The sequence below is a fragment of the Heteronotia binoei genome, chromosome 5 (genome assembly GCF_032191835.1).
Source record: "Heteronotia binoei isolate CCM8104 ecotype False Entrance Well chromosome 5, APGP_CSIRO_Hbin_v1, whole genome shotgun sequence".
In the NCBI taxonomy this organism is placed as follows: Eukaryota; Metazoa; Chordata; class Lepidosauria; order Squamata; family Gekkonidae; genus Heteronotia; species Heteronotia binoei.
Window position 1 is genome coordinate 20,824,263 of NC_083227.1, and position 16,595 is coordinate 20,840,857.

Genomic DNA, 16,595 nt, shown 5'->3' on the forward strand with positions numbered 1-16,595 from the left:
GGGGGGAGAGATGCTTTTTTTCCCAGTCAGCTCCCATCACTGCAAAAAACTCAGTGCTCAAAACCATCCTTGGATATACCTGGCAACGTATGTGGTATATCCAAGGATGGTTTTGAAATTTTGAAATTTATTCTCTGCACTTTATACCTTGTATTTATGAATTGTTGATAATATATGATGTAGTGGTTGAAAATTAATAATATTTTGAAGGTATTTTCAGAACTGTGGTGTGTGCAGTTCTGGTCACCGCACCTCAAAAAGGATATTATAGCATTGGAGAAAGTCCAGAAAAGGGCAACTAGAATGATTAAAGGGCTGGAACACTTTCCCTATGAAGAAAGGTTGAAACGCTTGGGGCTCTTTAGCTTGGAGAAACGTCGACTGCGGGGTGACATGATAGAGGTTTACAAGATAATGCATGGGATGGAGAAAGTAGAGAAAGAAGTACTTTTCTCCCTTTCTCACAATACAAGAACTCGTGGGCATTCAATGAAATTGCTGAGCAGACAGGTTAAAATGGATAAAAGGAAGTACTTCTTCACCCAAAGGGTGATTAACATGTGGAATTCACTGCCACAGGAGGTGGTGGCGGCCACAAGCATAGCCAGCTTCAAGAGGGGGTTAGATAAAAATAGGGAGCAGAGGTCCATCAGTGGCTATTAGCCACAGTGTGTTTGTGTGTGTGTGTGTGTATGTATGTGTATATATATATATATATATATATTGGCCACTGTGTGACACAGAGTGTTGGACTAGATGGGCCATTGGCCTGATCCAACATGGCTTCTCTTATGTTCTTATGATTTGTTATTTTCCACAGTTTTTTGTGTAGTTATATAAAACCTCCAGGTGAGGCCTGGAGATCTGGAATTACAGCTGACCTCCAGACTACAATATTGATTTTGATGAACTGGGGGCCCGATTCAGTAGAAGGCAGCTTCATGTGTCCATGTGTAATGTCACTGTGACCATTTTCTGCAGGGGAATTGATCTCTGTAGTCAGGAGGCTACCAACAACCTGCAGTTAAAGTAGGACATGCTTTACTGATGGTTTGACTCTGTTGTTCAGACAAGAATAAAAGTCTTGTACACCATGCACTGCTTATCTTCATTTTGGGGCACGATGTTCATTCGGTGAGATCATTGCTGTACATCCTAAAAGACTGTTTTGATCTTGGTTCTCGTAATGATATTTCTGCAGTACAGACATGTTCCCCTGCCCCTTCACTGACCTTGGGGAGGGGCTGTGGCTTTGCATGCAGAAGGTCCCAGGTTCAATCCCTGGCATCTCCAGTTAAAAGAACCAGGTGATGTGGAAGACCTCTGCCTGAGAATCTGGAGAGCTGCTGTCAATCACAGTAGACAATACTGACCTTGATGGGCCAAAGGTCTGATTCTGTACAAGGCAGCTTCAGGTGTGACCTGTGTCTGAGCTAGAGCCACATATGGTGTTGATTTTTGCAAACTGTTTTTCTCCCATTGTGCACCTGCGCTTGGAACTACCATCAGACTGTGCAGAAAGTTCAGATGCGATTCCCTCACCTTACAATTAGCAAAATCATCATCATCATTTATTCTTCTTCTTACCAAAGCTCAAGTGGTCTCCCCGGCCAGAAAAAAAGATGGCCTTTGAATCTAATAAGATAAAATGTGGAACCGAGTGCAATAAGGGGTGACGTTCTGCTTTGCGCCTGCGTTGTGTGATGCATAATTATTTCCTCTACCCTTTAGAGCTTGGGCTGAGATTTAAGACCCATAATCGGTGTGAGGATTCATAGTGCCCCAGATCAGAGGCCCTGCAGGAGTACCTTCTGTGTTTGTCAGGTCACCTTGGTTTTGCCAAAAAAAGTGTTGCTGCTTCTCTGTGTGTAAAATGTTGTTAAGTCACAGCTGACTTATGGCAGCCTGTCCCTGTAGGGTTTTCAAGGCAAGAGATGAACCGAGGTGGGTTGCCATTGCCTGCCTCTGTGTACCAACTCTGGATGTTTCTGAGATCGGACAAGATGGGGTTAGCCTGGCCTTCCAGGTCAGTTTCTAGGTAGCTGTATATGCCTCTGAAAGTATTCTGGAGGGAGGCAATAGCAGCAAGCCGACGAAGAATGATGATGCTTCTTTTGCTGGGGCTGCTGCCTCACGCAGCCTGTGGAAGGCAGAAGGAAAAATGCAACCTGAATCTGGAAGAGGATGAATTGGAACCATTGAATTATTACAGACCGGGAGACCACCTGATTGGTGGGGTCATATCCACAAGGTCACTGTTTCAATATCATACTTTCTCCAGGCCCTATTATAACAGAATGTTAACGTAAGTCATTACGCAGCAAGTGGTCTTAATGTTAACGTCAAAAACTACACCACAGAGGAACACAGTGTGTAGAACTGGGTGAAACAAGTCCGAAGAAGCACCACAGTACTAGGCAGGATATGATACCTATTTTAGAAAATCCTGGAACAAAGACATCAATAAACCTGATATCCTTAGAACACATGTACATTCGCATGAGCTAAATCCATATTCAAAAAGAGTCCATAACAAGGCGGGTGTCTGGTATATTATCCTGTACTGAAGTATATCTTAATTAGAGATATCGAGATAGGGGTGAGTGTGCATTACTTTGATGCAATTTTGGCTGTAAGGAAGGTAGAATTTGATGTTGGTGAACTGATATATGTTTTTAAAACACTAGCTTTGGGGGCGGGGGGGGGGGGGAAGCAGCATCTTTGAGAGAAACGGCTGAGGAAGGACAGAGGCCCAAAACTGTGGGAAATCCTGAGGATACAGTTCTATATTCTCTCAGTCTGATTTTTGTACTTGAACACTTAAAGACCAAATTGCAGACTCATGAACTGAAAAAAGCGGTGGCCGCCTGGCCCAAAGCTTATTACAAGGACGCTTGGGGGAGAAAAGGACACTTTGTGTTTTGGTTTTGTGTTTCAGCTTTGAGTAGCTGCATTGTTCCTGCTTGTTTATAAACTTATACTTTCTTATAAATTGCACTAAATAGAACACATGGACACACTTTCTATAGGTGCTTTCTGGTTTATAAGTCTTTATGTAACAAAGCTGTTTGTATTAATTGTTTCAATTATGTAGGAAAATTGCTTCCTGAAAATCCATTTGATGAATCCCGCATTCTGATGAGGGCAACACTCTGGATGCCAGTTTTGTTATTCTTCTTGGTGTAACTTTTTCTGAATATGTATTTAGCAAATCTGAAAGCATTTTTGTTCTAATAATCATCACTTCTATTTTCTGACAAAAGGAACTTTGACTCTATAAAGCTTTACCCTCCCCCCCCCCCCAGAGTCTTGTTGGTTTCTAAAGTGCTATTGGACCCAAATCTATCACTTCTATTGATGTTTCTGAGTCAATTTTTTTGAAGGGTGACATATCCTGTCCAATAGAGATCCAGGTGGCTAGCTGGATTGGTCTGAAGCAATAGAACAAAGCTACAGTCCAGGGACACCTTAAAGACCAACAGAATTTTATTCGGGGTGTGAGCTTTCATGTGCACCCACATTTCATCAGACAGAACGGAATGAGAATTACTAGTCCCTATGTATAAGGTAAAGGCTAAATAGCAAATTAGCATGCAAGCATACAATATCATTAAATGTTTTAAAAGATGCAAACAGGAATAACAAGCTAAGTTTAAACAATTATCATTCATTAGATTCAATTCCGGGATACCCCAGACAAATAAATGTGTTGTGTTGATTATGAAGTGTTAAGAGTAATCATCTGACCCTGTTGTCACGTATTCTGGGTATAAGCTTTTGTGGGAATGCACCCTTCAGATACAGTGAAACAGATTTCCTCAAGCCTTACATATAGGTTTAGGGGGGTAGTTGCCAGGAAGGGCTAGTTACTGTCAAGATACATAAATAACGAGACAATAAGTATAGCTGAGATTGGATTGAAGCAGTTTGCAAGATCTGTGAATAGCAGGAAATTAGCAGATAGGTAATAATAAAAGAGTTAAACGGATGTGAGAACTAAGTTTGAGTCCAGTGGCATCTGAAGATGTGTGCACACACACATGAAAGCTTGTACCTTGAATTAAATTTTGTCTTAAAAGTGCCAGTGGATTACAACTTTGTTCTGCTGATTCAGACCAACAGAATTTCCATGACACAATCCCCCCTCGTTCATAAACCGTAGTAGTCACAAGGCACCTGCCTGGAAGTATAAGCCACTTTTCCTTTATATTCATCTCACTGTGTACTGCAGTGCTTATATTTGGTGCAGATGCCTGGCACCAGCTTCAGGGCCGCTGTATTCATCAAGCAACAAATATAATTCGATGCCGTACATTCATACCCCTTCAACCCCACATTACTCGCCTACCCAGTTCTACATATTTCCCGGTTGCTTTTTTAATGGATCTCCTTTTACATGTCCAGATGCCACTATTTTTTATTAGAAAAAGTATAGATTACAGAAACAAACCTATGTTTGACTAATTCCAAAACCATGTATGCTTAACAAGAGATGTATGGCTGTTGGACTAGATGAATCTGCAGGTCCCTTCCAACTCTATGATTTTATGATTTCCAGGAGAAAAATACACACACATCTTTTGGTGGGAGGGAACACTAGAGACTTTGGTAGGAAGAATATAGTTAATGTGTTATATTTAAAAAGTTGGAAAAAACATTTTGAAGCTGAGATTGCCGCACAATCCCCACCCCCCTCATTTGACTGAAATGCTTGAAATTGCAAATTGGAAATCTGCGTGAGTTTAGGGAAGTACTTCTTCACCCAAAGGGTGATTAACATGTGGAATTCACTGCCACAGGAGGTGGTGGCGGCCACAAGCATGGCCACCTTCAAGAGGGGTTTAGATAAAAATATGGCGCAGAGGTCCATCAGTGGCTGTTAGCCACAGTGTGTGTGTGTGTGTGTGTATGTGTATAACTTTTTTTGGCCACTGTGTGACACAGAGTGTTGGACTGGATGGGCCATTGGCCTGATCCAACATGGCTTCTGTTATGTTCTTATGTTTTAGGGGGGAAAATGGTAGGCAAAGGACTTAGATGGGCATAACCAGGGCCAACTTATCCATTAGCCACCGTAGGCAGAGCGCCTAGGGCCACGATACTTTTAGGGGCCCATGGAAATGTTTTCATTTCTTTTAAAATCAGAAGGAAAAAAATTAAGCTTTTACAGTTGAAGAGAATGTTTTAATTTTTTTCTCACATCAGAAAAAAAAATGAAATGTTAGGGCCCATGAAAATCTATTAAATTTTGCGGAAAACTGAAAAATAAAATGTTGAATTATTTATACCAAAAATATTTTTTAATATGCGCACATGAGCAAATATGTACAGATTTTCACTGGTTTGTTCACAGCTTCTCAGTGTAAATGCACAGGTGCTTCCTCCAGGCTAGGTTTACATGATAGGCAAATGTCGGCTTCCTCACAACTTTAATGCTAGGAGTTCACACAGTAGACTTTTTGCCCACAAGAAACCTCGTCTTAGAGAGAACATTGACCAGGACTACCAATCACACAGATTTTGGTTGGGGCTAATGTAACTATAGTCTGAGGAATAAAATCCAGAGGTTGGTATTGTCTGGAAACACCCTTGGAGATATAGAGGAAGGGATTTGATATGGTGTTATCAGTGAGTGGGGAATGATTGTGTGACATATCCTTTCCCTTTAGGAAACCATATAGAGGGCATCGACACATCCTGCCTATCTTATTTGCCATTCAAGAAGTCAACAAGAGCCCTGCTCTCTTACGAAACATTACCCTGGGCTACAACGTCTATAACAACTTTTTCAATGAAAGACTGACATATGATAGCACGGTAGACATGCTTTCTGCTGGCCACAAGAACATCCCCAACTACAGCTGTGGAAGACAGAACAGCCTGTCAGCTGTCGTCGAGGGGACTGACTCTGAAATCTCCAGTCACATTTCAACCATATTGAGCAACTACAAAGTCCCACAGGTTTGAACTAGGATGTGGAAGGATTTCAAAGGGAATTTTATGCTGTTGTCATTTTTCCTAGAGTTGCCAATCCCCAGTTGGGGGCAGGTTCCCACAGTTTGGAGGCCCTCCTCCACTTCAGGGTTATTAGAAAGTGTGTGTGTGGGGGGGAGGGAAATGTCTGCTGGGCACTCCATTATTCCCTATGGAGACCGATTCCCATAGGGCAGGGGTCCCCAACCCCCAGGCTGTGGACCAGTACCAGTCCATGGTCTGTTTCCAAACGGGCTGTGCAGCTTGTTTCAGTCAGAAAAATCAGCTGTAGCTGAACATGCACTTCAAGAAGGAGACCACGTCATCCACTTTGAAAGAACTGAAGTCCTTTCTACGGCCTCACATTATCATACCCACCTGAACAGAGAAGCTATTGAGATTTACAAACACCAGAACAACTTTAACAGAAAGGAAGAAGGCATTTCCATCCACCATTCTTGGTATCCAGCTCTGCAAAACACCCTACAGACTATAAATTGCAGAAATTCACAGAACAACCAGTACATTCCACAGAACAATCAGCACAGTCAGCAACCATCTTCCTTTTCTTCACACCCCTTCCAACCCTCCCAGCAATTAACACAGAACAATGGTCACATTCAACAGCCAGTTTCCTTATCACTACCCTTCCAGGAAGCCCCACCAAACAATGGGCACATCCACAAACCTATTGCCCTTTCACCACACCCCCTCCAGCCTAGAAATAGCAGCTCTCTAGCAGCCCTGGCCTCACTCAATGCACAGCAGCCAAGAAGGTCAGAGCGCCTGCTCCAGCTGCAACGCCACTGAGGATGTTCTCCGCAGCCGAGAACGAAACGTCTGGAAGAAAAACTTTCTCCAGTAGAACACGGCACTTGAGCCCGAAAGATTCTACAAACCCTAATGTTATAGTGGTTAATAATTACTGTTAATGTTTGCAGTAGAATTCAATTCAATAAAAATTTCAGTAAAAAAAAAAAGAGTCACAGATGACTTATGGCGACTCCACAGGGTTTTCAGGGCAAGAGACAAATGGAGGCAGTTTGCCATTACCTGCCACTGTATAGCGACTGTGATGGTCTTTGATGGTCTCCCATCCAAACATTAACTAGGGTCAACCCTGCTTAGCTTCTGAGATCTGATACGGCAGGGCCATCCAGGTCATGCTTTAAGAACAAGGCAGTTGCCTAGAGACATTTTGGTGATGTCTGATTCCAGGAGTCATTCTGTAGAAAAAGAGGTGCCGGAGCTCATTAGCACAACTCATTTGCATATGCCACACACCCCTGACATCAGCGGAAGGTATACTCAATTTTATCAGCCTTACATCTACCTTAAAATGCTTCTTGTGTTAGGCTGCCAAAGCTGTTCACAAGTTTATAATAACAATACTTTTTATTTATATCCCGCCCGCCCCGCCGAAGCAGGCTCAGGGCGGCTCAATGGTTTCAGAGGGTAGCCACAGTTGCCTGCAGTGAAATAGCTAGCTTCTAGTTCAGTAGCACCTTACAGCACCTTGTCTAAACATCTGTACCTCCAGCAACAAAGATCAAGTTTACCTTTCCCTCCCTTTCACTCATTTGTATAGTTGCCATTCATTCTTGTGGTTGGATCAATGAGAAGTATTTATGCCTCCGTTGTGGTGAGGGTAGATTCTGACCCTCCTTTAGTTGGCTGAAGTCCACCAATAGGGAATCCCTCAGTGTGACCAGGAAACAGTGATCCCACCCCAATGGCCTTTACTCTGTATGGTCAATTCCTCCATCATCATGGTGGCCATTTTGTTGGTTATTAATCATGGTTAGTTACCAACATGCATTTGAGCTTTTATTTTGGAACTAAATTAAAGCACCAATCTCTTCCTCCTTTCCTTTCTAGGTCAGTTTTGGTTCTGTTTCTCATGTTTTAAGTGATAAGACTCGGTTTCCCTTTTTCTATTGGATGCTCCCCAGAGAAGAAACCCTGCACTTGCACATTGTCCAATTACTCCTGCACTTCAGATGGTCGTGGATTGGCCTCATTGCTCCAGACACGGACAATGGAGAAACGTTCCTGAGAACCTTCACCCCTCTGCTCATCAGACACAGCATTTGCGTTGCCTTCTCAGTAAGTGTGCCAGGATTTCGTCTGGAAAATCCAGTGACTCCCATTACTTCCTTTCGACTGTGGAGACAAATCAATGTGGTTGTTTATTATGGGGAAACTCGTGTCTTCTATGAAGCAATATTCCTTGTTCAAAGGGCAGATGAAATATTGAATAAACCTATAGCAGGGAAAGTCTGGATTACAACAGCTCTTTGGGACCTCACCTCCAGTTTCTCCTATAGAGATCTGGTTTCCGAGCATATGAATGGAGTTTTTTCATTCTTAATCCAGACAAACAAAAGGACAACATATGATAATCTCAGATCAGATATTGAGCAATCTGGGGAGAAGGCGTTTTATTGTTCGCATTCAAAGCATGCGTTGTCTGCAAAAGGCAAAACAAGATGCAGAGAAAAAGAAAAACCAGAGACCTTCCTGCAGGACCTGCTTGAGAAGACGCTCTCTCAAGAGAGCTACGGTATTTCCAATGCAATCTGGGCTGTAGCTCACACCTTAAATGCTGCCTACTCAGCTAGATCCAGACAGATGGTGATGGTGGGTGGAGACCGTGGAGAAGTTCCAAGAGTACAGCCCTGGCAGGTATTCCTGGACCCTCGCAGATAAAGCCATTGAAAGGAACAATTCATTTTTCTATTGTGGAATTGTTATTTTGGAGCCAGACTCTGAGCAGAGTTTAAATGTAGAAGTGATAAGTTGTATAAATCAGGTGTCTGGGTGTGCCCTTTGGCCTCCTTAGGTGATGTGGGACTCTTCTTATCATGACCTGTGATTCCTCTCTTGTCTGCTCTGACTCATTCCATGGACTCCAGTGGTTAATGGAATGAAGGAAAGCCCTTTCTGCATGCCATTTCAATGAGCAGAATAGTTCCTCTGACCAATGCCAGCTCACCCATTAGGAAAACTAGGCATTTGTCTAGGGCGCCAAAATCAGGGGCACCAAAATCAGCCCCCACCCCCTAGGCAAATCCCTAATTTCCTGCCTGCTTCCCTCTCCCACCCAAGTTAATTGCATCCCCAGCAAGTTAATTGCTGACCAGATGGAGACAGCAGCATTCCGATTTTGTGCATGAAGTTGTGATAGAACTGAACATTGTGAATATTTTCTACACATATACTATAAGTTTTGCAAGATGCTACTTGGAGGAAGGACCTGGCCGTCCAAAATGGGCTTTACTCTGCTAGTGGTCCATTGGAGCTCTTTTTGGACTTATGATTTGGACTTATTCATGATTTGGACTATTTGTCCACTGTTGTATGTATGTGCATAATTATGCACATGTGGTATGTAAGATAATGAGGTTACTGAAATGCACTTTTTTCCTTGTATGAATTATATTTTGTAATAGTATTTTTCACAAGAGTGGTTTGTTTTATTTGATTCCACCTGGAGACTGGCAACCCTGCCTCCTATGCAAAGGTCTGGCAGAGAACTGATCTAATATGCTTTGATTACTTAGGCAGAAAATCTGAACATTTATCTTTGTATCTCATACAAACACATACAGGGCAAAAATACAATTTTTCAAATAGAAAACCTGCCTATTTTCTTTCCTTCGATTGCATCCAAAAGCTGCCACTTACAGAGGCTTATCTTGTTTTGTGGAATAGCAGGATGGGCTCCCTGTGATGCAGAATTACCATTAAAATCTCACGGCTCTTGATCCAGCTTTCCCCAACATGCTGAAAACCCTAAAATGGCAGGGCAGAGATTAGGATTAGCTGGTCCTTCTTGGTCATCGGCAGGGGATGGGATGGGGATGCCAGATCCAAGTTGGCAAACTCCTGGAGATTTGGGGATGGAGCATGTGGAGGACAGGGAGATTAGTGGGGCACAATGCCAGAGAGTCCAACCTCCAAAGCATTCATTTTCTCTAGGAGAACAGAACTCTGGAGATGAGCTGTGATTCTGGGAGATCCCCAGGTCTCACCTGGAAGTTGGCATGCCTAGCAGAAATACCCAAAGTTGTTTTTCTGTTCTTACAATGTGCTCTCTCTCTAGCTTCACCCATTGCTCAGAAACCTCCAGTTGTACAATGTTTCCCTGGATGGTGTGTATTTTGATGAGAACGGGGATCTAGGAGCTGACTTGGATATTGTGAACTGGGTGGCATTTCCTAATATATCCATTGGTGGAGTGAAATTTGGGAGTATCGAGAGACAGGCATCAATGGACGTAAAGATCACCATTCAAGAAGATGCCATTGTATGGCCCGCTAGAATTAACAGGGTGAGAATTAACCTTCTGTTTCATTACATTCCCTTTCATAGGTGCCACCGCTAAGTAACTGGTTGACTCAAATATATACAATTCCTCTCCAGTTAATTTAAAGGCTCGTAACACATGGAATGGAGCAAAGGAAGAAGCTAGCAAGAAGGGGCCCAGAAACAGAGCGGGGTATCTAATTTGGGTATCTAATGTTTAGATCAGGTCAGTCCATATCTGTGGAAAGCTGCTCCCAAGTCAAGACCTACCAGGATATGCAGGGCCAGCCCTAGGGCGCATGGTGCCCCTGGCAGACTCACTGTCTGCTGGGCTGCCTCCCCCACTGCCACTCTCCCTCCCTCCCTCCCCCCCCCTTCTGTAGCACCGCCACGCAGCACTGTGCTCCATTGCTGCTCCCCAGTGCGCTCAAAGGAGCACCGCTAGGCTCGGCTCTCCCCACTTTGACGCGGCTCGGGCTGGGGCATCTGAGCTTTTTCTCTGAAGAGAGTGCTGGAGGAGGCTTCGCTTCCCCTTCCTTTCTGGAACCGGGAGGGGGAGCGAAGCCTCCTCCAGCACTCTCTTAAGAGAGAACGCTCAGATGCCCCAACCCAGGCCGCATCAAAGCGGGGAGGGCTTTGCCTAGTGGCACTCCTCTGAGTGCATGGGGGGCAGCAGAGTGCAGCGCTGTAGGAGGGAGGGGGCTGGTGGTGGGGGGGGAAAGGAAAAATTAGGCGTTGGGTATCGAGAGGGAGGGAGAGCCCTATTTGGTACCCCCCCTCCGGCATCCTAGGCAAATGCCTAATTTGCCTAGTGGGCAAGCTGGCCCTGAGGGTACGTACTCTGGCTCAGGCAATTTGGGCTTGATTACACTGGGAAAAGCTGAAACAGGGAAGGGCTGTGGCTCACTGGTAGAACATATGCTTGGCATGCAGAAGGTCCCAGGTTCAATCCCTGGCAACTTAAATTAAGAAGACCAGATAATAGGTGATCTGAAAGAACTTCTGCTTGAGACCCTGGAGAGCTACTTCCAGTGTGAGTAGGCAATGCTGACCTTAATTGGCCAAAGGACTGATTCGGTATAAGACACCCTTGTGTTTAACCTGTAGTAGGACATTTCGAAGACCATTCTCTGTTGACCAGGCAAAGACAGGAGGCCAAACTCATTGCCAAATGGGAAGCTTCATTTACTTCCTTGCACGTGCATACTGCCTTCTTCACACAATGCAAGCTTTGAGGCCTCTGTGCATACAATCCACAATTCCCTGAACTAGATTTCAATTTAATTGAAATTTCCAAGGAAAAGCCCAGGAGACCCCAAGAAGTGATCTTGGAGGCAGGGCCCATGCTAGGGTTTGTGGTGCTCCAGGCGAGCTTCCCACTAGTGCCCTTCCCCCCCAAAAAATTTAAAAAACAGAGAATGATAGGAGAAATTAAGAAACTTGAAACTATTTACATTTTTAATTTACAGTTTTCTTATTTTAAATTTTAATTTTAAAAAACAGTGAGATTAAGCAATCAAAATTGTGAGCATACTACTTGATCCTCTTAGCTGGGAGTGCCAGTGACAAGAACTTGTACATGCGAGAAAGATCCTCTACCAATGAGCTACAGCTCCCGCCCCACGGCTCTGTTAAAGTAAAGTAGGAAGGATGAGTGGCAGCAGACAACTTCAACAGGAGCCAATTTTTAGAAACTGTAATTGGTTCTTCTTCAGTTTTTATAATTGGTTAATTTACCCCTGCCGGGCTCCGAGGAGTGCACAGCACAGGTGCCATCCGCTTTTGTGTTTTCCGGGTCTGTAACAGACCCAGGGAATGCAAAACCAGCCAGGTAGTGTCTGTGCTCCATGGAGTGCCCAATGGGGAAGGCAGGCTCCAAGGAGCACACATGCTGTGTGTGGGGGGGGGGGAGGAGGCGCCTAGCAGCACCCCTAGGCCAGGTAGCACCCTAGGCAGCTCCCTACTTGGCCTACTCCCACACACCGGCCATGTTGGGAGGAAGCAGCTCCCACCCCATTAAGAAGGAATTTTGGCAACTGGAGGACTTTCTCCTTTGGGGAACAGCTCTCATCTGGGCCTTGTAGACCACATCCCTTTTTCTAAGTGGGCTTAGTTAAAGGAAGAATATGGAGGCATGAAGCCCAAGATGAGAGTTTGCAAGTAAAACTTCATGGTCAAATTCAGGGGTGGCCAAACTCGCTTAATGTAAGAGCCACATAGAATAAACATCAGACGTTTGAGAGCCGCAAGACATAAATGTCAGATATTTGAGAGCCGTAAAGAAGGCAAATAGATGAGGGAGGAGGGAGGGAGGTAGAAAGAAAGCAACTTTAAATGCATTCTCCAAGCTATTGGCTGGCTTGGCTCGGAGAAGTGATTTAAAGAGAGAAATGCCTTCTCCAAGTCAGGTGACAGGACAGTAGGGGCTTCAGGAGCCACACAATATGTGTGAAAGAGCCACATGTGGCTCCTGAGCCACAGTTTGGCCACCCCTGGTCAAATTCATGCCAGGCATAATGCTAGACGTCCTTCCCAATCATGTGACTCAGTTCATTCACACGTCAGAATTGATCCTCCTTGTCTTTATGCATAGACCCAGCCTCAGTCAAGATGCACCGAAAGCTGTCGCCCAGGATACACGAAACTGGCTAGGGCTGGAGAACCAATTTGCTGCTTTGATTGTTCTCCATGCAAGGAAGGGATGGTCTCCACTCAGGAAGGTAGGAAGGTGACCCCAGAGGAAGGGGCATCCTTTTGGGAATGTGGCAAAGAATCACAGAAGTCCACAGGGTTGTATGAAGCAATGTTTGGGGATGGACTGATGTACAGTTGGTGCTGATTTTTCTCTCTGCTTTAACACCTTCCTGCGTGTTATAGCCACTAGTTCCCAAGGGGGAGTGCTAAGCCCCAGTTTGGTAGGCAAGGGTCTCAAATGGACTTACTGCTTGTTTTGGAGTATCCCATGAGACCCAGTTTGGTGTGGTGGTTAAGAACAGTGGACTCTAATCTTGAGAACCAGGCTTGATTCCCTACTGCTCCTCCACATTCAGCCAGTGGGGTGACCTTGGCCAAGTCACAGCTCTCTCAGAGCTCTGTCAGTCCCATCTACCTCATTGGGTGTCTGTTGTGGGGAGAGGAAGAGAAGGAGATTGTAAGCCTCTCTGAGACTCCAAGTAAAGGGTAGGGTATACTTCTTCAGAAAAAAACTCGCTTTGAGATAAATTTAGAATTACTGCATTCCTAGGGCAAGCAAAATCTAGTATGAATTGCTAGATACATGCACACAAACACACAAAATGATACTCCCCTCCCCCCCCCACCAAATAACATAACTTAACAAGAGCCCAACTAGTCCAGCATCCTGTCTCACACAGTGGCCAACCTTGTTCTAAATGTTCCCGTATTCTAAACAATCCCGTCTTCTAGCTGTCTGTTTCTACTTTTTTATTTTACTTCATTGCAAGTTTAGTGCTGTGGTATTTAAACCCCTCCCCCCGTCATTGCAGGAGGAGGGACTTCCCAGCTGGCATTGACATAGGAAATCCTTTTTAGATAAATAGGCCAAGTGCTGGGCCTGGGATATTTTCTTACAAAACTTTTGGTGCATACCCATCTCTCTCTCATTCCTGTTTCACTTGGCTTTTGTGGCCTATGAGAGCTCATTCTGAAACATATCCTTTATAGAATTGTAATGTACTCGGTGACGAGACGTGTTGAAGGCAACATACTTTATTAGCTGGTACACCACAAGAGGGAGAAACACGGTCCAGGTCCCACTTTATATACAATACCCGGAACAGCCCTCCAGCTGGCCCAGTCCAATCCTGGCCAGTCAAACTTCCCGCCACAGATCTTAATTGGCGGAGTACTTTCGCGCGCTACACCCAGTGACCAGGGGACTTCCTCTGGTCACCTCTGTCGCGTCGCTGTGCAGTACTTCCGGATTTCATTGCAAGACACAACAAGGATGCAACAGAACTAAGATAACCAAGGAAGTAAGATGAACGAGTCCTGGAAATGAAGTAGGGTTGCCAACTCTAACTCAGAAAACATCTGGGGACTTTGGGGGTGGAGCCAGGAGACTTTCACATTCTCTAAAATAAATAAGTAAAAATAAGCAGTGCAGTTTCCCTGAATACAGTCTTCATTTCCTCAGCCCCAACTAGCTGCATCTCCTGTGTACTCTCTCTCTCTCTCTCGCACATATACACACCAGTCAAAATAAACAGTTTGCAATCCCACAGTTGTGTAGTCTCACTAGGGCAATTTACTCACCAACTGCTGAAGTTCCAAGTTCTAAAGAATAACACAAGAAAACCAAAGGTTCTAGTCTACCCTTTCCTGTGCAAAGGGCTTCTGAGAAGATTATAAAACCAATGGAGGTTCTGGGCTCCTTCCCTTCCCTTCCAACAGGCACCTTGTTCCGCAGGTTCACCCTGCCGCCATTCAACCTGGTTCTAAAATTTAAAGGCACAAGCACCTTTCTTGAGGAAAGCTGTTCCCAGCGTCCTGTTAAGCCTTTGGAGGTTTGAAGGCTCATGGAGGCTGTTGGGGCAGGGCTTCCCCATGCCGGCCAACTGACTGGGGGCGGAAAGGAGCCTGCAAAAGTGGGAGATCCCGCACTGGGACCTGGGGATTGGCAAGTCTAAAATGAAGTCACTCTTGTTTTCAGATGCAAGCCATTGTACCCAGTGTCCAGAAGATCAGCATCCAAACAAGGACAGGGATGAATGTGTCCCCAAGATTGTTACCTTTCTGTTCTATCAAGAGCCTTTGGGGATCACTTTGGCTTTCTTTGCTCTGTTCTTGGCGCTTCTCACAAGCTTTGTCTTAGCAATCTTCATTAAATACATCGGAACTCCCGTGGTCAAAGCCAACAACCAGGACCTCAGCTATATTCTCCTCGTCTCCCTCCTTCTTTGCTTCCTGTCCTCTTTGTTGTTCATTGGCCAGCCTGGAAGAGTGACCTGCCTTCTGAGGCAAATGGCCTTCAGCGTCATCTTCTCCATTGCTGTCTCTTCTGTGTTGGCCAAAACAATCACTGTGGTGCTGGCCTTCGCAGCCACAAAGCCAGGGAACAGGATGAGGAAATGGCTGGGGAAGAGCCTGGCAAACGCAATTGTCTTTTCCTGCACCCTTGTTCAGGCTGCCATCTGCATTATCTGGCTGGGAGTCTTTCCCCCCTTCCCAGAGTCCAACATGAGCTCCCTGCCCACACAGATCATACTGCAATGCAACGAAGGGTCTGTCGCCATGTTTTATGTGTCCCTTGGCTATATGGGCCTCCTAGCTGCACTCAGTTTCATAATAGCTTTCTTAGCTAGAGACCTGCCTGGGGCATTCAACGAAGCCAAGTTGATCACTTTCAGCATGTTGGTCTTTTGCAGTGTGTGGGTGTCCTTTGTGCCCACCTACCTGAGCACAAAGGGGAAGTACATGGTAGCTGTGCAGATCTTCTCCATCCTGGCCTCCGGTGCTGGCTTGCTGGGCTGTATCTTTGTTCCCAAATGCCATATTATAATACTGAGACCTGATCTGAATATGAAGGAGCATCTAATGATGAAAACAGAGGATGGCCAATGTTCCCTCTAAGCTGAGTTAGTGTGAGCTAGCTCACAGATTTTTAGCCTCCAGCTCACACTTTTTTGTCTTTTTTCAGGAAAAATGGTCCCAGAACACACTAATTTATGCAGGAGCTCACAAAGTAGAATTTTTGTTCACAAGACTCTGCAGCCTAAGAGGAAACATTGAAGATGGCACCTGATGTTTACTGCATAGTGAATGATTGGCATGCCTAATGTCAATAGGGGATGATTTGTAAGCTGCCTTGAGTCATGGGGGAAAGTGGAATATGAATATTTGAATAAATGAGTAGTTTGGGCTGGCTGATAACATTTAAGCCAGTTTGTTAGGTTAGTCCAGAGGTGGAATTCTAGCAGGAGTACCTTTTCATATTAGGCCACATCCCCCTGATGTAGGCTATCCTCCAAGAGTTTACAAGGCTCTTTCTTGTAAGCTCTTGGAGGATTGGCTACATCAGGGGTGTGTGGCCTAATATGCAAAGGAGCTCCTGCTAGAATTCCACCCCTGGGTTAGTTAGGGTTCTGACAGTTATACTTGGCCTATAATGTTGGTAGACTGCAAGATGTTGCCCAGCCCCCGCAAATGCTGGTATGTTTGCTAATGCTCAGTACAGTGTGACAGTCCAAGGCCAGTTCTACCAATATAGTGGACTGGGGTGGGTAGACTTGATCTCTGGAGGCCAAGTTTACCAATATAGTGGAAATGGGAGGATAGACCTGTTCTCTGGAGGT

At 44.9% G+C, this 16,595-nt stretch overlaps 1 protein-coding gene across 1 annotated transcript; it reads left to right on the forward strand.

Annotated features, from left to right (window-relative positions):
• The first annotated feature begins 5,643 nt into the window (after positions 1-5,643).
• On the forward strand, positions 5,644-15,873 carry LOC132571819 (vomeronasal type-2 receptor 26-like). Its single transcript, XM_060238612.1, has 4 exons — positions 5,644-5,961; positions 10,079-10,306; positions 12,875-13,001; positions 14,954-15,873. Exons 1-4 carry the CDS (start codon positions 5,824-5,826, stop codon positions 15,871-15,873), a joined length of 1,413 nt encoding a protein of 470 aa, XP_060094595.1. The 5' UTR covers positions 5,644-5,823.
• Positions 15,874-16,595: the final 722 nt, after the last annotated feature.